This window comes from Anoplopoma fimbria, chromosome 4 (genome assembly GCF_027596085.1).
Source record: "Anoplopoma fimbria isolate UVic2021 breed Golden Eagle Sablefish chromosome 4, Afim_UVic_2022, whole genome shotgun sequence".
Taxonomy (NCBI): Eukaryota; Metazoa; Chordata; class Actinopteri; order Perciformes; family Anoplopomatidae; genus Anoplopoma; species Anoplopoma fimbria.
In genome coordinates, this window is record NC_072452.1 from 7,428,470 (window position 1) to 7,453,487 (window position 25,018).

A 25,018-nucleotide genomic window follows, 5' to 3' on the forward strand; every position below is an offset into this window, starting at 1 on the left:
TGACCCTCTTTAGAGGTCTCACCACCAGCTAAACCGATCGGGCCTGTGGAGGCCTTCGGGTTATCAGGAGTAAATACAAGCCGGAAGCACCGCGGCTCTGATTTAAACAGCCCTGACCTCGGAAACTTAAAACTCGGCCCGAGCACATGCAACGCTGTGGAAAGGAATCGCAGACAAAAGCAGACAGAAACACATAATCATTTTGGCACAGAAGCGTGGGATGTGGACATGATGCACCTCATCAGGAAACTGGTTTGACAACAAATACACCAGATCTAAAACTTCTTGCTGCTTCCTGTAACACGACACTAAACAGCGTGTTACAAAAAATAGGGGTACAGCTCAGAAGACAACTATGCAGTAGTCCTGAGGTAAAGGCTTCATGCACTTCACTGTCTTGATAGCAGACATGTGACGAGCAGGCTGACGTAGTGATAGAGGGGCCTCTTCATGTCTCACACAGGCCGGACATGAAGGGGAGCTATCTTCTATGTGCCATTTTAATACGCCCGCATTGATCTGAGCTCCTCTTTATTAATCATGCACTTAACACAGAAGTCTCTGCTGCTTTCATCCTTTCTTTCCAAACCTCTCGTCCCCACTTTTATCATTAAGGCTCTTTGTCTGAGCAGAACAAGACATTACTCTCGCTTCATCGGGCCCTTTTGATAGTCGACATAAATGTAGGAGCCGTCACATACAGCGAGATGTGTGCGTTTAGGATGACGAGCCCTGGAAATACATATTCATAGTATTAGGCACACATATTTTAAAGAGTGCCAGCATGTACAGTAAGAGCACTGCCATTGTGGGGAGATCAGAGGTCTGCCTTAGATTATACTGCCCCCTTGTGTTAGTAGAGTGAATATTTAAAAGTGAAGTGCCACCAAAACTAAACTATATTTTACCCCGAACTGCATAAATGCGCAAAGAAAAAAGAAAAAAAAATCAAGTCAATAGTTGGACTGTGCAGCCCGAGCTGAATAACCCCAGTTTTAATTATAGAAAGTTCATTGTGGTCAAAAGTAAAAAAGTACCACAGATGAAATGTGTTGATTTTTATTCAAAAGTTACTGTCTCCAGACAAGTACAAATCAGAAAACAGAGTGACTGGGATGGGATAATAGACAACAACTTAGAGTGTAGGCAAGAGTGCAGAAAAAAAATTTAAAAACACAGAAATGGCCAAAAGGAAGAAAAAAAAAAAAAGTAAATTTTGTATATATACACATGATCTAATAAGAATTTATACCAATGTAGTGGTAAGTAACAAACAATAAACAGTACTTTTTCCTTAAAAGAATTTTCTTTTTTACTTACATAAAATAATTAGGCAAAACACATATAGGCTGTTCATCTACTTTATCACATTACATCTGACCACCTCATGTTTCATGTTCTAAGAAGCCAATTATCCACCTTTAAACATGACTGATCCTCTGACATGGAAGATTACTGTGAGAGAAGGTGACCTTCACGAGCATGTTTAAGGCTTAAGCATGGAATGACTACAAAATAAAAACCTCAGTAGACAAAACATTTCATTAAAACTTGTGTGACAAATATATGTCAAAATCTAAGCTTTGTCTAGCTGCCACAGCGCTGCTGAATAAACGTTCATCTTCAGTATCGTCTGAATGACTACCTTTCACTTTTAACATTTGAAATCTTTTAAGTATTTTGTGAGAGGACTTTTAAATGTTGAGAAAACCTTAAAGCTGAATTTCACAAGTCTTTTCATTAGTTTTATCCAAACTAATTTACATGTAGGAAAAAAGGTAGAAACCCGAAGACATTATCAAGACAAAAAGAAAACAAAAAAAAAAGGAAACGTAAAAATACAAATTTAAAAATCTTCCTTGATGCATGGCTTTACATGCTTTTTTTTCTTTTTTAGTTTTACTTACATTTCTCAAACTTTTGTGACTGAAGGTTGAAAAGTCAAAAATAAGAAAACCAAAAGCACATATATAAAATCAGCACCGATTCATATATAACTTTTATTTAAAATGTAGAGGTACCCATTTCAACATTATGCTGCTGGATTTTAAAGAGAAAAAAGATGTGTAATTCATTGACTGAGCTGCTGTCTGCCAGAGCCCACACAGTGGCACTACTGGGAGAAAGAAAAATCTGCTCATTGTTGGAAGGGGGGGGGGGGGGGGGGAGAGAGAGACACACATTTCTCTAGTAGATGGTGCTTAAGGAGTGGTCCAAATCTTGGGGTAAGCTCTAGGACTTACTGCTTAACAGTGTGGAGCGCTCAGTGGACTCTGGGAATCTTCACAGCATAAAGGGGATCATGACTGATTCTAGGTGAACACCTCGACATCTTAACCACCAGTGGTTATCAGGACCTCAAATCAGGCCCAACAACAGGGAGAAGAAACTAAAGAGATAGAGGGAGAAAACCAAAAAAGAGAGCACAGAAACAAAGACCTCCATCCACTTGGCTAACACAGTACAAGCAAGCTACTACAGTCTGTTTATAAATTACTACTTCACACCTGGTAACTTACTACAATTGTAAAAAGGGTTAGACATAAACAAAAAAATGTATCTTAAGTTAAACACACCATTTCATCCCCGTTAAAAAAAAAAAAAAAAAAAAAAGAAGGAAAGAAAAGGAAAGAGGAAAAAAAAAAAAGCTATCATGGATTTTTCTTCAGACATGTCTCATTTCTAATAAGGTTTGGAAGTGGCCTGTTACACTATTTCAGAACAGGAAGAGCTTACCCAAGATTATAAAAGTAAATATTTGAAACAATGTCCTCTCTGAGCAAGCAACACTGAGTGTGGGTTGTCATTGGTCCACGTGGAGTACAAGCCAGACTTTTTTTTTGTTTGTTTTTGCTTTTTCTTACAGAAAACACTTTTGTTTTCGCATCTAAAATTCTCTTTAAATACAAAGCGCCTCTTCTTTTATCCTCAAAATCATCTGGATATTAGCTTAAAACATGGACACCCCAAGGACCTAGAGGAAACCAAAACAGGGAGAAAAGAAACGTTAGTAACCAGTTATTAAGTTTAAAAATAACAAGAAATTGATAGGCATGTGACATGCCAGTATTAAAAAGACAACATAAAATGAACCGCTCTGCCCTGTAGTATGGAAATTACATGAATAAGGATCCAAGTCTAACAAACCCAAGTGTTTGGTGTCAATTAACATCCAGTCCAGTAGGCAATTTTGACTGTTCGTTTAAAAACCGACAAAACAAAATGCAACAATGCTTCGCCTGAGGCCAGCTCACAGCAAAATGTTGTGCAACAAATACCTTCTGGTTTCAACATTTTTGATATCACACCGAACTGACTCCATTTGACAAGTAATTTCGAAGAGGGAAAATAATGGATCTGAGGGCAGACCTGTTCTGTGCGGAGTCGTGTCAAGAGCCAAAAGCTGAGCAGTTAAGTGCTTTGTACATTGTTCAGGAAAAGCTTGATAGAACAAAACGCTTTGTGTTTGGCAAAGAGAAGACTGTTTTCTGCCGAGATATATTTTTTGTGACAATGAAATTGTTCAAAGTTGACATAACAAAAACGCCCACACATTTTTTTTTTCCATGGGTCTGTGCTGAGGCAGTGTCTGAGAAACCCTACGTGTCAAAGCCCAGTGTAAGAACAAGCCCCAAGACAAATCCACAGGGTTTGTTAAGGTTGAGAAACAGGAATTTAAAGTTGGTAGTACATTCTGAAATAAATCACATTTGGCGTGTTTACAGATGTAAAAATGGTGGCTGTGTGACCAATAAGAAATGTTGTGTTTGGCTGCAGAGCAAACAGGCTGGTTAGCTGAACTTGTCTTAATGTTTTGCACAGCCTCATTCAGAGCCCCAAATATAACATGCTTGCAAGTGGTCCATGTAATGTGATTGATTGAAAGCCATCTATTCTCGATTTACTTCTAAAGAGTTCTACTAATTCTAGTGCAGCTCCGTGTGCTTTTTGCTTGAGGAAACCACAAGTTGCGTCAGCTCTCACTTGGCCTCACAAGCTTCTCCAGCTGGCCATGGCACAAACACACTTCTGGTGATAGAAGTGATAGAATGCAGATGCTCCTTACCGATTCGTCCATGATAGAAGCAGGGTCAAAGTAGTCGGGCTTGAGCTCAGACCTTTCACGACGGTTCTTTGAGGGCGGCTGGAGAGAGAGAGAGAGAGAGAGAGAGAGAGAGAGAGAGAGACTGCGTTTAGAGCTGATTATCCAACAACTTCTCCTGCAGTAACAGCTGCATGAGCAGACAACCAGTGAGTATTTGAACATCATTGCCTGTACTAAAAAGTAGGACTGAAGAATACTGGAATGGATAAAAAGAACAACATTGTGATATTATGGCTTTTTGCAATATGGGTTGCAATTTAAAAAAATGATGATAGCAATAATTTAGGTCCTACGGCTCAGTTTCGGGCATGGGATTGGCTAAAGTCTAAAGAGCAGGAAAATACACCAAGCATCCATTCTCATCCACATCATCTGTTTAACTGGCCGAACTTTCAAGAATCCAACCTCTCTTATCCATACACAGAGCTTATTATTAAGCTTTTTCATGTTGGGTGGCCACCCTCATGAAAATTTGAAGGTTTTGGACCTATAAGTATGCAATTTCACCATTTTCGATCAGTTCTTCTGAAAATGTAAAATCATATTCTGTATATAAAAAGAGCAGATTCAGAAAACTTTAAATAATATTTCATTAATTATGTTTATACACAAAAAAGAATTCAAATGTTTTACAAAAAAGGAGCTGCTAGTAATAATAATTATTATTCTTTTTATTTTCCAGTTCTCTCGGCTCTAGCACATGTCAACCTGCTGACAGTAAGGGCTGCTGAGTTGCCTCAGTTGATTGTATTTACATAATGAGTATGTTACTGATTTTAATTTGCTTGTTTTTAAGTTTGCCTTAAACACATTCACTCTGAAAAACTAAACCTGAGGATGAACGATTGTCATCATTGTTTTGATTTCCCACAGTAGACACCGTTATGGGAGTGAGCTGGGCTGGGCTATTGATTGGCTGGACAGTTTTCTGACAACATCGTCTGATTGAACAGAAGCCCGGCGCTCTTCCAGCGATTTTTCCTTTTTTTTTTTTTAAACACAATCACAATCAAGACTGAATAGTGGGTTTGAAGTCATAGCTTGCATGTGTACAGTTAGGCTAGTCTACAGAATAGACTACCCCCCCCCGTCCCCCATGTTTTTTCTTATTGGGTTCGCACGATTCATATGGGTTGTGTTTTTGAGTCAGAAAAATCCAATCCCCCGAAATTTGGAAGGAATTTATCATACATACAACAAATAGAGTGAATTTAGAAAAAAATAGGGCAATTTCCTTGTTGATTGATTCAATATGACTTTTGAGTCCCTTCTCATAGAATGCACCACTATCATAAGCAACCAAAATTGTTGTTTGTCTTGGATAAAATTTAGTTCTGGCTTTACACTCATCATATATGGCTCTGTGGTGTTCGGGTAAATGGTCAAATAAATTAGTCATGTAGCATCGTGGTGTAGCGACAGTTGCAAGGCAATGTAGAGAGTCTCTCATTATCTTTTCAAAAAACAGATGTGTTCTTCCCCGCAGTCAACAATTCTCTTTTGTCTTCTGTGCTCATTTTGATGTTGCATGCAAAGATCAAAACAAGCGGCTTGTTATTGATTTTTGCATGCTAAACAAATCAGTCTTTCCTTAGAATAACCGACTGGTTATTCCCAAGGCAGAGAATGTATGCAAAACCAGAAACCAGAAAAAATTGTAATGATCGTTTGACATGCAGTCAGGTTCTCTGAGCAGCTAGCTCTCAGCTGACGCCGGGGGATAACGAACCAACCAGGCTTACTGAAGAGTTCAAGGCTTTTGGTGTTTTGAGGTTCTTAAATGTTTTAGCTCCAAGTTTCTCAGAATTACATTGTATCCAGTGTTGTGACTGTAAAATAATCAGACCACGATGAGTCTCCAGATGCAACATCTGGCCTTTATGTCCTATGACCAGATGTTACATAGTAGAAACAAGCGACTTATGTTCCCTCCTATTGGCAATTTTGGTGGGTGTCTAATTTAGTTTTTAAATGCCTGTTTGATGTTCAGTAAGGCATGTGGCTGAGGGAGAACCTAGAGGACACTGACGGTGTTAAGGATGAAACTGTTAAGTTTGGAAGAGGCAACAAAGTACAAGAAGATTTAATCAGTCACTCACAGCACCTGCAACTCGTTAAATTATCACAACTAGCATAGAGGACTTTATAAACACTGTGACTCATGAGTTAAAATTCAGGTGAATGTGGATCTTACCAGATCAATGTCCATGGTGTCAAAGTCCATGCCTTCATTGAGGTCGTCCATACGACCCTCAGATGACATCATCACATCCTCCACAATCGGCTCTTCGTCTTCCTCCATAAGCCCAGTACCGCGACGACTGCAAAGATAAAGCATTAAACAGTTATGGAATCATACATTTAATGAGATTTTCACAGGCAACTCGACATACAAGTGTGTGAGAGTGAGTCTTACATAGCCTGCTGCAGATTGGTCCTGAGCTTGGCGTAGTTCATGGCTCTTTCCTGCTGCTGGCGTGCCTCTTCCTGCTGTCTCTGAGCCAGCATCCACGTCACCTGGGAACTAAAGACACAAGGGCACTCTAATTAGCACATTTTTAATGCAGGTATTTGCTGATTTAACTGGGGATATCACAAGCATGTCAGACACAACTATATGTATGGCCCACTGGCCGGGTGCCTATGAAAAGTCAGGTTGGATAACTAACCCAATCAGTCACTGTCCCAGTAGGACCAACACTTGGCAGGCTGTTAAGTACACACATTTTACAGCGTTTACCCTAAAAAATTAATAGCACACAAATGGGAAATTTCATCCAACCCTTTCCTAATTCCTTTTGGCTCATATTCTCATCCTCTGATCCTATTCTAAGGGAATACGTGATCCACTGCACAGTATGATGTGCCTGGATACATTTATAAAATCTTTTTGTAAGAGTTGTGAGGAAGCAAGGAATTTACAGATAATTAAATAAAAGAAAATGACCATGAAAGAGTTTCTGAAATGGTGGGGCAGCACAGCAAATTAAAGAGGAGAAAAGGTAATGTTGGACTGTGGAATGTAAGTTTATGCCATGGCACATTATTACATGAAAGTTTGATGGTGTGCACCGTGGAGCTGAAAGATTGATTTAAATATTCACATTAATTATGCCCCCTGAGGGAACTGGTTTTTATATGCAGAAATATAAAGCAATAGTCAACACTAATGACCTGGAACCAGAACTGTTATGGGTCCAAACGACATTCATGTCAAATGTTTGTCTAAAGAGGTTTGATTTCTTTTAATGGTCTAACCAACTAAAAGTGATTTTCTATTTGATTTTGCACTGAAATCCATCACAAAACTACAACAAAAACTAAACTGAACTGTGACCTGATGGCACTGTTATACCTCAGGAGTGCAACAGTGAGGCATACATACTTGTAGTCCATGGGTGTTTGATGGTGCTGAGGCGTCTGTTGATGATGTTGTGGGAGTTGGATGGGTGGCTGCTGGTCGTGGGGAAGTGGGTAGACCCCCATGAAGCTGTCATCACGACCCCTCTTGGGGTCCCGCATGGCAGTTGAAGTGAGGTGGGGGGATGGCAGCATGACTGGGGTCTGCATGCTCTGCTGCCACACCTCGCTGCTGCTGCTCTCCTCTGGAAAAGGAAGGTCCAAAGTGTTAGAAAATCCTGGAACAAACGCACTGTAATCTGAGTACTGGTCGAAGGTCAACGTTATCATCATGTGTTCAAATGTAACCATTTTGTTTTTCAAAATGTTGTTTTCAAATTGGGAATGGAGATTATAATATATTCTTGACAGGGGGCACAACCCTAATAAATTACAAGCCAAGGAAATAACTTATACATTATTAGAACAGCTGATTAATTTTGACCGTATTATAATATGAGTTTACCCACCGAACACTGCATTTTGCTGCCTTGTAAATTAAATTAATTTATACATTTAATATTCTAAAGACCTCCCTGGTCATGAGCAGGTCTTCAGCAAGCACACAGACATTCAGCTTAATGACCCTGTGTGATTGGTAAGGAGCAGTTTTACTCTTCTGACTCTCTCCCACCATCTGCTGTTTAATCTCCTCACCCATCAGCTGATCCCGGCTGGTAGAAATGCATTTGGGTTAATCTGGGCTCCAACTCTGCTTTTGTAACATCATTGCTGGTCTATAATATATGTGGCTCTGATGAAGACCTATTTTCAGTGTGTTTGTGTTGGTAGGTGTTGGAGGTGGAACGGTACACAAAACTCTAGGTTTGGAAGTACCTCGGTTTTGGGATCAAAGTTTTTAGTGAGGGAAATTTAAAGCCTAAAAACAAATAGACTTATTTTTTCATTCATTTAAAAAATGTAAACATTCAACAGTAATTGACTAAAGCCTACTTTTTTCTGAAGTGAAAAAAGGCAAGAAAAAAACCCCAGCTTTATTTATCCCATTATTAATGACTTGCAGTACCCTCTGGCAGCTTCCTCTTGGCCGCTGATGTTCCAGCTGTAACAGCAGGAGGCTTGATCTTCTTGGAGCGGATGGAGGAGCCTCTGCTGGAGTAGCCACTCATCACCGACATGGTATCGTCATCACCACCCGCCTGCAGTGAATTCCTGTAGGAGATGAGGGGGAGCCAGCAGTCCTCTCGCTGCAGTGCCATCTGGAACGTCATGAAGCGCTCCAGGTACATGTGGCTGAGGAGAAGCAGGAGGTCACACAGACAAGATGAAAAAAAAACTCATGAGTCTATAGACACAACCAGGTGCACATTCCAACTGGAGGGTAGAAAAACAAAAAAGTCTCATATCAACCATGCATCAGAGACACCAGTTGCACCAGTTGTCACAAACACCTGTTACACTCAAGCCTCCCATCCGTCAGCTGAGCAGAAGAAAAAAAGACAAAAAAAACAACTTACACAGTCCTCTTGTCTTGTTTCATAAGCTTGGAGGAGAACTCGCTGAGGATGTCCAAGAAAGCCAGGTTAAGGGGAGGGCCTCCTTCTCCCTGGGTACTTGGATCCTTAAATGCAAACTCGATACCATCCCTGACCGATGCAAAGAGACGGAGAGGAAGAATTAAACACTTATTATCGAAAAAAGAAAACATAAAAAGGTTGATCCAAAGTGTTGTAATATTCACTCAAATTCAATTTAACTGATGAAAAATTTGACAAGGAAAGAGATGCATTTATAAATTTGAACCAGGGACACTGGACATGTGGTACATGTTTTAAAGCTTTAGACCACCGGCGTGCCTGATTAAAATACTTTCACTGTTTTCTTTAATAAAAGCTGTCATAACTTTGAGACTATTTTTTCAAACATTCGTAAACAGCATGATTTTTTTAGCGGGGCAGAAAAGCACGTCAACACTTACAATGGAACCACAAATCCCCAAAACCACAGTTGTTCCAAATCTTACAGTGCACCATTAAACAATTCAAGATATCCGATTCTTAACACAAGACACGTCTTCTTTTCTATAGTTTCGTTTCAACTCTAGGCATATGCATCACTGTCTATTCCACTGGACTACACTCCGTAGTCATGCCTCATTGTAATGCTGCACTACATTGCTTTGAGAGTTTTAACATTTTACATACTAGATGGTAAGAAAGCAGAATCTTCAGCCTGTCTTTTATTACTTTAACTCCTGTCGCACATCTGGCATATCCCATTACACAGTGCACCCAGATGTTGCACAAGTGTAGGGGATATCCAAGATAGCATAGCAAATGGGCATACATCGGATTTCCTGGAACCTTCCTGAGATTATAATACAATAATCCACATGAGAAAAAAGTACAATGTTATGGGAGTTGGGTATTTACAAATGCGGAGGATTGTGTGCCTTTTATACAATAAATTCTCCATTGCCTCTGAAAAGCAACATGTATCCTTTAAAAAAGGTCTAAATTGCATGAAGATTTTCTTAGTGTGTCACTGCACCAGTAAATGTTGACATACACTGGTGGGAAATACTTGATGTAGCGACAGAAATTTAGGATCACACTTTTTGTTACATAAAAAGAACACAGAGCTCCTCTGCTTGAGTTACTTACATGCAACAGAACAGTTTTGTGTTTAGATAAGATAAGATAATCCTTTATTAGTCCCGCAGCGGGGAAATTTGCAAATTTTATAGCACTGCTGATGTGTGTTTGAACAGCCTGATGTGTTTTTTATACGAAGAAGGACATTAGTGCATTGGAATGGGCAAGACTGCAACATTCTATCACTTAAGCCTCTCCATAACCCAGAGGAAAAAAATGTAATGGAAGGAAGAAACTGTATTCAAGGAGTCATTTGTCCAACATGACAGCTCCCAGATGCAAGGCCAAAGATGTAATACGAGCAATGCAATGCGACAACAGCAGAATGAAGCCTTACTTGTGCAGCATAGCGATAGCATCCCGGGTTTTGACTTGGTCGAGACCGAAGGTTAGGGAGAAACGACGGGCCAACTCTTTGATTCCACAGAATGAAGAGGAGGAGCGATCGAACCCGTGACCCAGTTCGGACAGCATTTCATGGAAAAGCTAGCAGGAAGAGATACGTGAAACATCAGATAAACAATCTCTTAAAATGCGACAAAGGAAGGTCATAACTACTGAATATATTATTGACTGAGCAAAAGTGTGTATACTAACCTGCTGCAGACTGAGAATGAGTGTCTTGGCACATTGAATCTTGTCGATTTGCCGAGTCTTACTCATTGTCTCCTTGATGATGTCACCATAATCATTGTAATACTGCAAAGAAAAAAACAAAACAATACTAGGACGTTAAGAATTACCTTGTATACATAAGCTGATGTTCATGTCCAATAGTAAGACAGACAGTGCATTAACTCTTACAACAGCAGATGTGTTGCTCCTGCACAGCCCACTTTATTGAAGGGTTAAAGAGTTTGACTTACTCTCATGTACTGTTTAAAGATGTCAGCTCCAGTCTTCATGTCTACCACGCAGTAAATGATCAGTTTACAGTAGGCAGCGAGGAGGTTTCTCCTCTTGTGCAGAGCTTCAATCTTTACTGCCTCATCGTCCTGTTGCCCATCTGAGATGATTGGAGAAAAAAAAAATATATATATATAAAAAGGATAGCTAGATAGTTCCACAAGCTACAAATTGGCCAATTTCAAAAGCATCCTTTCATACTGGAGCGGAGCAGAGCAGAAAGTAAATGAGCTGCTGCAACAGAACATTCGCATTTGTACCTGTGCTATTTGTGTCATCGTCCTGGTCTATGAAGACGTGGTTCAGGATAAAGGAGAGCAATTCAGCCTGCAGCGAGTCCTCCGGGGAATAAACCAGAGGCTCCAGGTGTTCCCTGCCTCCGGACACCATCTGGTGGCTGAAGATGAGCAGGAGGTCACACAGGATGGTGAATGCCTGAAGGATGAAAAGGGACAAACAGTTCAAACTTAGTGTGCATACACTACAAATACAAAAGCAGTCCTTGCAGATGAGGTTTTTAAAACAAGATTTCTGAGTGTAATTATGAAACCTTTATGGATCTGGGAAAATCTGACTGTTGTGAGCCACATATGGCTCCAATAACAAGTTGTATAAAGGACCTGCATATAAATCATTTCTTGCAATAACACCCTTCTTACCAGCACTTTGTAGCCAAAACACCCAAAGCAGCAACAATGAACGGAAGCCAAACCACCTCTGAAGAGTTGTTGATGATCCCCATTTTATACTCCATGTTCTTGTCGTGCTTTGCTTTTAAGTATTTGTTATTACCACTGCTGCTACATATGTAGATTTGTTGTGCACGTGTCTGTGTCACCTGTTCTTTGACCGCTGTGTTGACATTGGTGAGGTAGCGCTGACACATCATACAGAATGCCCTCATCTGCTTCCTCAGGGTCACCATGTCATCCTAATTAAAAAAAACAAAAAACAGGCAGAATGTTTTTTAGCATCACACATACATCTATCCAATTCTCCTCAAAACAGTGCAGAATAGGGACGGTGCAGTTGGCTTTAGGGGACCTCACCTTCCTGGAGCTGCCCTCAGATGACTTGGCCAGGTTCCACAGGATCACATAGTGGGTACACTGCAGAGAGTGGATGACTATCTGCTCATTAGAAAAGAAAAACAATCCCAGATAGGTTAATATTAATATTCATTACATTTCACGAAAAAATGACATGTCGAATTCATATAACTTTACTTGGTGGTGTGTGTGTGTATATTTAATTACCTGCTCAGGCATGTCTCCATTCTCTATGCCCGTGTTGAGCAGCTTGAAGTTGCTGGTAAACAGATCCCACCCCGACAGGTCATGTGCACTGCAACAGATTTGAGAAAGTTTCAGACACATGTACACAGAATCACGGGTAAATGATTGTTTTGTAGCGTGCACAGGAGACGGGAAAGGGGAAAATGTGTGAGGAAACGGTTACTCGAGGAAGAAATAATTTCGTACTTGTGAAAAGCTGTGATCCTCTTTAGAGTTGACAAAACCTGATAAGCATCATCTTCATCTGCCTCTTCACCCTGGAAAGAAATATTTTGCAACCATGTTAACATTTTTGAAATCAAGACGTTTATTCATTCGTTACAGACTGAGCCATTTAGAACGGATACAAGTTACCAGATTCTTCTGATAAAATTTAAATATATATCTGAAGAGCTTCCTCACAGTATTTTGTAAGGTTTTCTCAAAATGTTGCACATAAACAGTATGACATCCCTGGATATTCTGATTGTTTAGAAAAAATATAGCTGAACACAAACACAAAAGACACACTGCATCCCTTGCACACCATTTGAAAGGAAATTATATCATCACAGTTTGAGACTCAAATTATTATTTGCAGGTGAATCAAAGTTCTTAATATACAGTGACAATTCCAGTGCTTATGTTAGGAGACAGCAACAATAAAGACCTAGGCAACAATACATAACAGAAAACAAACATGGCAGAGACAATGGAAGAGTTGTTGGGTGTAAGAGGATAAGGCCTTCTTTAACAAAAAAAGCAATGGGTAAAAACATGCACATTTAGTAGTGCTGACGTGTGCGTCCTGTCACTCCTACCTCTTGTAGAAAATCCTCCAGTAGTCTGTTGAACTTGTCCACCAGCTCATCCAGCAGCTGGGAGCGGGCAATGTCCACCCTGTTAAAGATCGTGAACTCCTCATTGCAGAGGGAATGGTAAGTCTTGGAGCAGACCTCCAAAACTTCAGTGTCTGTGTGCTTCTCCACGATTTCCCTGATCTGACGCAGCAGGGATTCCAGGTGCTGGATTAGAGAGAGAGACACATCATGTGTTAGAACAGTCAGTGAGGAAGGTAATTATCACCATATTAAATAAACTGTTTGCATGTTTTTCCCAATTTGATTGGTGTTGTCTGATAAGCGTCTTACCTTCTCTAGACGTCCTGTAGTATAAATTTCCAGGTCAAAGAACTGAGGCAGCTGCAACAAGTTGGTCACCTTCTCTGCATCCATAGCGTACTGTAGAACAAACATTCAACATAATATTTTTGTGATTTATGAATACAGAGCTGAAGCAAACAGCTCTTCAGAGGAGTATTTGTTGAGAACATAGAATGGCAGTAACAAACCTTGGCCAGTAGAGGGGGCAAAGCCACAGCATACAGCTCAGTCATTCTGGTTCTGTCGTCCATCTGAGTCTTCCTCTCTTTTGCCGTCATCACCTGATCATAGATACAGAAAGTTAGATGCTTGTCCTCGCAACTTGTTGGCCTACATGTAAACGAAAGTTTACTCTTGTTAAGTTTACTTTTCGACCAGGCTATTTAATGTTAATTTCAAGTTAATGCCAGGCTTTGTCACTTTTCTGCAGGTGTCTGTAGCTCCAGTTTACCTGGTGCATCTTCCCAGTGGCAGGTTATAGATTTAGTTTTTGGGATAGCTTTCCTGTGTTCAACCGAGAACTGGGGCCTGTACTTCAGAGCAGATTCAACACACCCAGGATATCTTTTGGTTATCTGGTTTAAGTGACCCCAACAACCACGATCCCGCTAAACGGTCCTACGAAGCTGGTTATCAACTTTGTAAATGAACCGAGGGTTTACTCAATCTGGATATGAGCTTGTTCACAAATGAAGGCGTTGTTTGCAGCATATGATATAGCACAAACACGGACAAGTCTGCGGTCAGCAAAGCAGTGCATTTTACAAAAGTAAAAAAAACAACTAAACTATCTGACAAATACCTAGAAGTTATACACATAATTCAGGCTGAAAAGAAAACAGTTTAAACTGCCACTATCTAACAATCTGTTAACCGAACTTTGACTGGTCAGTAGGCAGTGCTTTTAAAAACGAGTTGATCACTTAGATCAAACATAGCCCATTAGCAGAGCGTTCAAATATAAAGTTAATGCGAAAGCTCCGACAGTTAAAACCAATAAGAAATAAAAAGTGTTTGTTCAGCAGTATTGCATCTGGATTGTAAGGTCTATTAGATTGTGTGATGAATTCAAGATTAATGTTGGTGTTAAGTTGTAATGTCAGATTTCATGTAAATCCAACTGTACATCAAACTTCTACTGGTAGCAGAATATTTAGAAATATTTTACAGGTTTTGTTATCTCAAACCTGAAATCAAGCACAAAACATTGCAGTATATTCACCAATATCAACCTATTCCAAAATTGAACGTATTTTTCTAATGCACTCACAAAACTAAAATCAACCATTCCTAGAAAACAATACTTTCATCTTTGAAAACTTTAGTTACTAACATTCACAACGGTGGGATCACAGTTATTTAAAAGACATCAACTGTGCCAGTGTGGTTTTAGGGATTTGTTTGAACTGTCTTTGGGCTCAGCTGCACTGACCCAGCTCTGAAGTTAAGCAAGTGATCAATGTTCAAGACAATTGTCATAATGGCGAACCCAGTGTCAAGCCCATGTTGGAAAAAAAACAACTGAATTATCATGTAACCAATCTTTTAAAGGGTGTTAGCCAGACTTACCCTTTTCCCTGTGCCTCTTCCAACAGGTGGGTGGCATTCAGCAGCCTGGCGTACAGTGCACAGCATGATTTCAATCAAGGCTGTCTCTTGTCTGTCTGTAAGAGCTGCAAAAAAACACAAAACAATCAGCATGATCTGCATCAAATTTTTGCCCTGAACCAGAATACAAGTGATGAAGGTTTGCAAGAAACCAGTTCCATACCTTCCTCTCCTGGCAATGGGTCATCTAGCAGTAAGCTGATCATACACTCCCAGTCCTTCAGTAACTCTGGACCGCATTCCCAGAGAGAGTCCACTAGGTAGGCCGCATGCTCATGGAGCTAAGGAGAGAAATGTTCACACACATGAAGGACAGATGGATCAATTGCTTACATTCTGTCGATCAAGACAGAAACTGAAGCCCTGAATGTGACAGTAAAAGTCAAGTAGCCTCATAACATACCTCACTCTCCAGGAAGAAGAAGACAGTGGTCTTAATGAGGTTGGCGTTGGGGCTTTGTCTGCCTCTCCTCTTTGGGGCACCCTCCTCCTCTGGTTCCCGCTGGCTAAACAATCTTTGGGAGTATCAATTATTAGTTTGGTATCACACAAAAGCAACCCTCGCATTATGCGTCAACTGCATTTCTAAGGAGAGGCAAGGCACCTGCACATTTAAATTGCACAAACTAAGCTGAGAACTGACTGACTTGTAAAAAGAAACCAGGCATTGAGCACCTTAACAGTCTTGACAATTGTAGTTAGATGTAAGGGGTTTTTCCCTCTCTGGTTGAAAGTTTTATCTTTGACCACAACCCACATCACTGATAGATGTGGTTAGATGTGTGCTCTGTTGAACCTATAACCACACCCAACAGTGATGTCACCAGCGTCCACCTGCAGTTCACTACAGCAAGGTGAAACCACTGGCAGTCAATTAAGACTAGATTATCAGGGGGTGAGTTACTCTTTCAAAAATTCTCACTTATCTTTAAAGTTCCACTAAACTGTGTTAAATCCCTTGCATCTTTCTCCTCCATCCCCAACCTGGCTCTACATTAATATTCTTGGACTCATTCTATGCTTCACTGTTCAGCCATAAACACAGATTTGACTCCTGTTCAGTGATAAGTTTGATGCATGTCTGACTTACTTCTTGAAGAGGAATTCCCCAGCAGCAATGGCGACCGGCCTGTGGGCTGAGTAGACCAAGTGATAGACACTCTCACAGTCCTCGGGGGTCAACACCTCATCCGTACTACTGCAGAGACAAACACAAAAAGTCAGTCAACTAAAGCTCCAAAGTAGTCGTCGGCGGCAAACATATTCTTGAAACGTCTTGCCCCCCCGAGTACGGCCCACTGATACGTGGGAAAAACTTGGACGTTGGGACCACAATAAATCAAATACAATAAAGAACAAAAAGTACAGCCACTTACTTCAAGACGAGAGTGAGTAATTTAATCGCTTGCACTGCAACATCATACTCTTTGTCAAGAGTCATGGAGACAATACGGTCCTGTGGAAAGAGAGAGACGACAGATATGAGTCATTTGGCTAAAAGGACTCATTAGATTGGTGAGCGAAATTCTGTCAGGTCAATCACAAATATATTTATCCACAAGCATGAACCCAGTGTTTGTTGATGTGTAAGAGTGTGAAACAATAAAGTTGGAGCTGTTGTGTTGCAGTTGTCCAGCAGGTGGTGCTGACCTTGAAGCGACTGGTGAAGAGCTCCAGTCTTGCATTTAGTTCTCTGTTGTAGTAGAGACCCTGCAGGGCTGTCAGACACTTCAGACGTACCTCACCTTGCTGGAATAGAGAATTAGAAAACAGTCATATACCCGATGCATGGACCAGTTGTTCTCCTGTGTCTTCAAAACTAACTGAAATAAACAACCGTAAACACTGGAGGACATTAATAACCAAGACTTGCCTGTTTTTCTATTTTATTGCCTATTAGACCTGAGCTGTAAAACCAATGCTGCAAAAACAGCAGGCTTCAATCCTGTGTTCTGGATTGTGGTTGCTACAATTAGTTTACAATTAAGTTATTGATTGTGCCTTTTACAGCCAGGCACGCCCAAAAAGGTGTTGTCACTTATTCCGGCTGATTAGACATCTGCTCAGTCGGCTGTTGTGCACAGCTAAATTGAGAATTATGGGACGTTACCAATCGTCACTTAATAATAAAAGAATAAAGTTATGCAATAAAAACAGCTGAAACAAAACTAACAGGAGAGTCGAGGAGATGTAAATAAATCAAAGTGTGTGTTTGTCCACAGAGTCCTGAACAGAGGTTTGATCAGGAAAATAAAGTGAGGACATCTTGGTGGACCACGAGTGTGTAAAGAAACGTTCCTGTGACCCACCTTATCATGCATCGTCCATCCCACATACTTCAGATAGCTGTCGTTGAGGAAGGCATCGCTATAGAGTTTCATCCAAACTCCAATCTCTTCTATACAGATTGCCCTGATTTCTGCTATCGCATCCCTGTAAGAACATAAAATCGTTTTTTAAGAAGTTTTCTCTAACGGCATCTTCAAACAGTGATGATATAGATGAATAGAATAGATTAGGCATTAGGTGAAGCCATACCGATATCGATGAACAAACACTCCTTTGAATATTGCATTCATCATATTTTCAATCTCATCCTGATTTTCTTGGAGCTGAAATGAAGAGCAGAATAAAAAAAACACATGAACTAATTAGTTTGGTCAAACATAAATCCTGACGGAATAGGATGCTACATCAAGAGGTGACCAGGGGGCATCGTTAACTTAACAAGAAGAGTGACAACAAACTATGTCACCATGCTGCGGTGTAGCTGCACACTGAACTAACAGATGGATGCCCGATGGGACCTGCTGTGATACAAGTCATTAAACTAACAATCCCAGCTGAATAACACCCAGCACCAACACAGTCACTGCGGGTCCATCACCTACAGAGGTGTTGCGATTCTAAAAGAAGAAACTGCTTAATGGTCACAAGCTAAAGTCATTCACAATGATTTACTCTTATGCTTATTACTGTGACTTGTTAGCTTGGTTGCAGGGATTGTTAATTTGCCTGATAAATGTCATGTAGGGAGAGGTAACCTGCATAATGCTGATATGATGTAGGACCCTGTTCAGGCTTTTGTAAAATTAGATTATGACTGCTAACAGTTAATTCTAAACACAATTATTAACCTTCAGTAAAATTAACAATAGGGGGATGTTTAGAGGGCTTCCTGCTGAACATTAGAACTATTAAACTCTGTTATCGGGCTCAGTACCGGATTATAAAAACCCACAATTCATACACAGGCGTTCCATCTTATTAGCGCTTTTCTGCATATAAGAAGACGGGATGTGCTGTAAAATCACAAATGAAACAACCCACTCCTATTTTCATATTACAGCCACTTTTCAAGACTGAAAAATACTTCTTCCAAAATAACAAGCTAAACTGACGTAGTGGATGTTGAGGCTGCCTTATTTATTGTTAACTAGGGGTGGGAATTTAACTGGCAGTCAAGCCAACTGGTCTTAATGAAACACACTGAAAAAAAGACAAAAGCATTGAAAAGTGGTTGAAAAAAATGTCTTTGTAAAACCGGTAATGGCATAAATACGATTCCTGCCTACACGAGAATAATAGAAATGGGCACAATTTACTGGCCGATATAAAAGCAGAACCCTCTGCAGTGTTGTTACTAGCGCTCTGTACTCAGCAGTGGAGAACACACTCTCTGCTTCGACACTAGTGCCAGTGAAACGCATTGTTTTCCACAACTCTGTACAGGCTGTTATATTACATAAACAAAGACCAGCGCATACATACCACAGTGAGCGCACAATAAATAAGAAAAAAAGGTCTGTTGTTGGGACTTTCTGACAAAGTAACCACTGAACAACTGCTCAAGACCACCTGCATCTGGGTGGAATTTGCTAAACCAGTTAGAATTTGAATCTTTAAATGGGCATATCTAAATGCAAACAGGTATGTGCTAAGGTAAAAGGTATTTTAAAAACAAAAAAGGCAGCAAATTGCCATGTGGCCACTCTTACCTCTTTGCGTTTCTGCAGAAGCAACTCCAGCCTGTCATTAGCCCGTTTGGCCATGATCTTATTCCTCTCCGCCTCATACTGGCGCTGAGTGTTGTCCATGTTGATGCTCAGGTTTAGAGCTACATTCACCAGGGCTGTCATCAGCTTCATGGCTGCCAAAAACAAAAGTTACATCAAGAAGTGAGAAGAATCCACATATAACAATAACGAATAATGACGTAATAATGACTGGCTTACAACACAAGTGTGTGACTTTACCTGACTTGACATTTTGTTACTGTCTATAGTGTCATGGATGTGCAACATTAACTAACCCCGTGAAAAAAACATTATCTGTTGCACACCAAGGTGCCCAAATATTAAAGACGGTTTACATTAAAAATGATTTGTAATTGTTACCCTTTTATATAACAAATAAAACCTTGGATGGGACTAAGTTGGAAATCATACAAAGTAAACAAACTCCATCCAGGAATAATATAAATCTGTCTACTTGTAGCTTCATCCATCATTGTATTGCCTAGGAGCAGTTAGAAATAATTATTACACACATTGCAACCATCTAAAATAGCTCTGCAGGAACTGACACCAAGTCTAGTGATGGCATCAAAACATAAGCGCAACAAAAGCAATTTGCAGTTGAACACTGACAGGTAAGGACACAGATGGTTTCCCTGAAAGAACATTACAGGAATGTTTTGTGGTCACACCGCCTACCTTGTATATTACATCTGTTGTTGAAAAATGTATAACGCTGCTGCATAAATAATATTGGCTGCATGTTATTCATGCCTCTCTGGCTTTTGTAGAGCACATGATCTGCTCCGTCGGGAGCCTTTGACACTTCATTTAAGCTGTTAAATCTGCTTTGTTATTTGTACACAAGCAGAGCCAATGATAAAGGTGTAGGTTATCCAATTTTACAAGGAGGTCTTTAAGAAAAAAGACCTGTCTGTGTGCGCGTTGAGGGTTGTGGCTTTATCAATTATATTCATTATATCCGTATCTTACAACACTACTGCCAAAAGTATGGTACCGTGTGCCCAGGACCCTCCTAACGGATACTTTTCCCACACAGCTATCGACTGTGGGCTTAAAGAACACGCCAATTACTGCTGACATTCAAATGTGTGTGTGTGTGTGTCTCTCACACACACACGCACACGCACACACACACACACACACACACACACACACACAGTTAATCTTACCTGCCAGTGTTGAGGTGTGTCTGAAGGCTCGGACTTGAGAATCTGATAGTCCGGTGAGAAGGGAGATGACTGTGTCCATCATGTACTCATCATAGATGATACTGTATTGACACTGGCGCACAAGCACCGAAATGAATTCACAAAAGCTTGACTTGAACTTTTTCCATTGGGGTCCTGCTATGGTTAGAGGGTAGTCACCACTGTCCTACAGAGGCCACAGAGGGAAGAACGTTAGTAAATACAATGATTTAACACAACTGCAGTTGGTTGGCATCTCTATACTGCAAAAAGAAAGCCAGTTCTATTGCCTTTGGCAAATAAAATACTACCAAATTTGATGTGAATCTTAAAAAGAGATTGATAGTGAATATGGTAATGATCATATTGGAAAACAAGAAGTTACCTCATCAAATTCCTCTGTCATTCGCCTGATGATCTCAGAGTTCTGCATGTTGCGGAACATTTCTCCACTGACCACACCTGATGAATACAGAGGTGGTTGGACAAAGACAATTTACTAAACGGTCAAGTAGACCAAGTCGGGGGGAGGGTAGTCCAGATATGCCGGAGTGGTTCTTTAGGTCACACAGATTCAAAATGTTTTCCTAAATACATTTAAAAAGGAGTGAGATACCTTAAACAGACACACATACCTTTACATCCCGAGCACTGGATGAAGAAATTGATGAGGTCTAGTAGCGCAACATCTCTGTCATGTTTGTAAGACTCAATCCAGTCATCGACCACGGACTGTAAGAAATGAGGGATAGATTTAATATAATGAAAAATTCAGAAGTAAATTAAGAATGCCCACAATTAGCTATTTCACATCACTGAAGATACATTTTCTTTACAGTGTGGCGATCTCAAATATCTTGCCGTTCATACCTGCATTGCACTTCTGCCCAGCTTCACCACCTCAAACAGCATCATGTTTTCCATGCCGTTCTCTTGGTGGTGGCCATTTATCCGGCCTGCTCCCTTCCCTCCTTTGCCTTTCTCCCCTGCTGCTTTCTTCCCCTTCTTTCCACCCTGGAGCAGAATAGAAGACCATGACAAATTGTTAAGAGTAAGAATCATTGCAGAGAAGACCAAGCTAATTGTATAGGCTTTGTCACAAATATCTATAACTAATAGACATAATACTGTGTTATTTGATCATAACAAAAGGTTTTTGTTCCTGATCCAGGCCAAAAACCTTAGAGCCATTTGTGCTTGATATACCTTTCCTTTAGCTGAGGTTGTACTCCTTCCATCGAGATCCTCAGAGAAGTCTGTGTCTGAAGAGAATCGGGTGTCTGTGTCCCTGGTGGACATAAGCAAAGATTAGATTGAAAATTCATATCAACCTCAACCTTCACAGTAAAATTAAAAAAGTTGAAGAAAGCACTTACTGAGTAAAGGAGAACTCTGATGGTATTTCTGGTGCTGCTATCATTTCTGTAACATCTTCTGGATAACTTCAATTTAAGACTGGCTTGAGATCCTCAGAAATTGCAAGACAGGAGTGGTTGCATGTGACCTATAATATGACAGAGACATTTAGAGAGAGAGATACACTTTAAGACCTTTTTCTCAATTAAACACAGCAGAAAAAAATTCTACAAACGCAAATATGCACATGTTAGCAGAAATCCCATCCTCTGTAGTGAGCAAGTGTTTCTTTGATGCCTTTGAGAGAGAAAAAAAAAACGGTTTCACATGGTAACAGTGGGCGTACTTTAATGCGCCTGTCACGCTCAGCTGTCGAGCCATTGGCTCCCTCTCTTTCTCTGCTCCCTTGGCTTACAGACGTCACGCAACGAACATTGGAGTCTCTTCCTCAATGGCCAAATATGGCACTGCCTTATCCGCCCCATGCATATCTCAACCAATCAAAAGACAGTATCAACATCAACAAGATACTGCAGGCCACAGGGGGGGGGGAAACACAACTATTGCATGGTTGTGATTGTTGTAAATTTGTGGCACAAACATCAAAACTCAAAAATAGGATTGTGACATTGTCCATAACACGGAAATGCATGTAAATGTCTTTTTTGGGGGGGAGTAAAGGACAATAAAAGCATTTTCTTAGTCCTGAAAAGCTCAACTTTAACTACACCCCCACACACACACACACACACACACACACACTGGTGCGTAGCTGCCTCTCTGGCAAAAAAAAAAAAAGAAGTGTGTCAACCCTACTGCTGCTAGTGAGTAGTTAGAAGACTTTGAAAGCAGCAGTCAGGTTCAAAGGAGGTGTGATGTTACTCACGGGGATCTCTTATCACAACACCCACACTGAGACGTTGGTGGGTGTCTCTCCATGTACTGGTGAGTACATGGAGGAGACTCTGGTTTTATGGGTGTAGACTGAGAAAGTGGCGCCAAATTGATCAGTGTCACAAATGTTTTTAGTGCAGATCAACACACACACGCACGCACACACACACCGGGTCCTCCTCCTGCTCCTCGCCGGCGCGGCCACGCTCTCCTCCGGCTCCTGTCAAAAATTGACACCGGTGCTCGCGCCCCTCTAAGCTCGCGATTTTTTTTTTTTTTTTTTTTTTTTTTTTTTTTTTTTGGGGGAAATGCGACCCCCCCCCACCAGCACGTGCGCTTCTCTCTGACCTCGAGGCATCACGAGCTTCACCCCCCCCCCCCCCCCCCATGAACCCGTCTTGGAGCGAAACAAACACAAACAACGCAGCGCTACTGAGCTAGCATCATGCTAACACAAGCTAGCTCCTCACCACAAACTACTCCCAGGTGTGTGTGTTACTGTGTGTTCATGTGTGTTACTGTGTGTTGTGTGTGTGTGTTACTGTGTGTGTTAATGTGTGTGTGTGTGTCGTAAACACACCAACACGTCTTTACCTCCTTTAAAGCATGCTATGCTAACAGCTAGCCATGCTAACGTTACCTAAAAAAAAAAAAAAAAAAAAACACACACAGACACACACACGTCGTCCATCTTGCCTCTCGGGAGTCCCAGCAGCATAAAGCAACTAACACTTTGTTTACAAACACATAAAGTTGTCCTGGACAACAACACGTCCGTGTCGCCGTGTTAGAGTAGATATACCTCCTCTCTCTCTCTCTCTCTCTCCTCTCTCTCTCTCCCCCTAAAACAACCCCGCGGCTCGTTAGCCTGCTAGCTTAAAACTAGCAGCGAGCTAGCGAGGCGTCCGCGCGCACGGCTCGTCCGGAGCTAGCCCGGCGAGCGCGAGCTAGCGAAATACAAATCAACTAACTTCCACATCGCGCGCTCCGCCATTTTACGGATAACTTACCGCGGTGCGGCGCGCGGCGGCGGCGGCTCGTAACTTTTCCTGCTCACACACGGCCTGCGTCCCGACCCCGCTGCGATCCTGCGAAGAAGAAAGAGTTTAAAAGTCGCGGTCAGAGGCGGTTTCGGACGTTCTCTCTCCCCGCTCGCTCCGTAGTTCGGTTTGTTGTTTCGACGACCTGGGAGGAGGAAACCTGGAGCAGAGCTGCCATCTAGCGGCCGCGGAGGAGGCGTCCGGCCCGGGGGGGCGCTGCTGCCCTCTGGTGGCCGCGGGGGAACTACACCCGCCCTCCTATTTATGTTAATGAGATAATAATACTGTAACTATAATAATGTAAACATATAATAATTATAAATTCTGTCTGTATTTGTAAGATATATATTTTTTTTTATATTTCTTACTTACTTATTTTAAATACTATTATTTAAAATACTTTATTTTTACGTTTGTTTTTTCTAATATGAACCTTGTTTGCACTATATATTTATGCTGCTGTAATCCTGTAAATTTCCCTGCTGCGGGACTAATAAAGGATTATCTTATTTTATCTTATACAGTTTGTCTTCTGTTCCCTCTTTAAGTCTTGTTGATTTGTAAAATGTTATTTATGTTCAGCACTTGTAATGAGATAATAATACTGTAACTATAATAATGTAAACATATAATAATTATAAATTCTGTCTGTATTTGTAAGATATATATATTTTTTTATATAAGATATATATCTTAACTATGTTGGTTAAATACTGACTTAAATCTGTCTTAGTCTCATTGATTTTTGAACAAGGGTAGAAGAAAATATATTATAATGTGTTTATAAGATATATATCTTTTTTTTTTTTTTTTTTTAGTTATTGTGGAATTTTTTTTCTTACTTACTTATTTTAAATACTATTATTTAAAATACTTTATTTTTACGTTTGTTTTTTCTAATATGAACCTTGTTTGCACTATATATTTATGCTGCTGTTATCCTGTACATTTCCCCTTATTTTCCTGTAAATTTATTTAAGTTATTGTGGATTTTTTTTCTTACTTACTTATTTAAAATAATTTTAAATATATATTATTAAAAATAAATTTTTTTACGTTTGTTTTTTCTACTATGAACCTTGTTTGCAATATATATTTATGCTGCTGTAATCCTGTAAATTTCCCTGCTGCGGGACTAATAAAGGATTGTCTTATTTTATCTTATACAGTTTGTCTTCTGTTCCCTCTTTAAGTCTTGTTGATTTGTAAAATGTTATTTATGTTCAGCACTTGTAATGAGATAATAATACTATAACTATAATAATATAAAAATATAATAATTATAAATTCTGTCTGTATTTATAAGATATTTATTTTTATTTTTTTTTTAAGTTATTGTGGAATTTTACGTTTGTTTTTTCTACGATGAACCTTGTTTGCAATATATATTTATGCTGCTGTTATCCTGTAAATTTCCCCTTCTTTTCCTGT

The 25,018-nt window shown here is 40.3% G+C and overlaps 1 protein-coding gene across 2 annotated transcripts; it reads right to left on the bottom strand.

Annotated features, from left to right (window-relative positions):
- Window positions 1–1,044: 1,044 nt before the first annotated feature.
- On the bottom strand, window positions 1,045–23,771 carry stag2b (stromal antigen 2b). 2 transcript variants are annotated; one of them, XM_054597077.1, is made up of 34 exons: window positions 23,558–23,771; window positions 21,674–21,801; window positions 21,504–21,585; window positions 21,168–21,311; window positions 20,933–21,029; window positions 20,683–20,759; window positions 20,280–20,484; window positions 19,069–19,220; window positions 17,609–17,682; window positions 17,380–17,503; window positions 16,721–16,819; window positions 16,447–16,526; window positions 16,161–16,268; window positions 15,474–15,585; window positions 15,234–15,351; window positions 15,032–15,135; window positions 13,651–13,743; window positions 13,451–13,540; window positions 13,121–13,324; window positions 12,507–12,577; window positions 12,282–12,369; window positions 12,075–12,155; window positions 11,864–11,956; window positions 11,286–11,460; window positions 10,986–11,125; window positions 10,717–10,818; window positions 10,457–10,605; window positions 8,983–9,111; window positions 8,532–8,758; window positions 7,491–7,710; window positions 6,522–6,629; window positions 6,300–6,426; window positions 4,067–4,144; window positions 1,045–2,974 (listed from the first exon to the last, which is right to left on the bottom strand). In XM_054597077.1, the coding sequence occupies exons 2-34, from the start codon at window positions 21,715–21,717 to the stop codon at window positions 2,951–2,953; spliced, it is 3,819 nt and encodes a 1,272-aa protein (XP_054453052.1). In that variant the 5' UTR covers window positions 21,718–21,801; window positions 23,558–23,771; the 3' UTR covers window positions 1,045–2,950. The 2 variants fall into 2 exon arrangements, with proteins under 2 accessions (XP_054453052.1, XP_054453053.1); XM_054597078.1 differs by lacking the exon at window positions 23,558–23,771 and adding an exon at window positions 23,142–23,324.
- Window positions 23,772–25,018: the final 1,247 nt, after the last annotated feature.

Bases quoted from the DNA above. Each gene is read 5' to 3' on its own strand.
- stag2b (XM_054597077.1), bottom strand. From the start codon at position 21,717: ATGATAGCAGCACCAGAAATACCATCAGAGTTCTCCTTTACTCA. The intron at 15,352-15,473 runs GTATGTTATGAG...TTCTCTCCTTAG, and splicing joins TCTTCTTCCTGGAGAGTGAG to CTCCATGAGCATGCGGCCTA. The intron at 11,957-12,074 runs GTGAGGTCCCCT...TTTTTTAATTAG, and splicing joins CTGAGGGCAGCTCCAGGAAG to GATGACATGGTGACCCTGAG.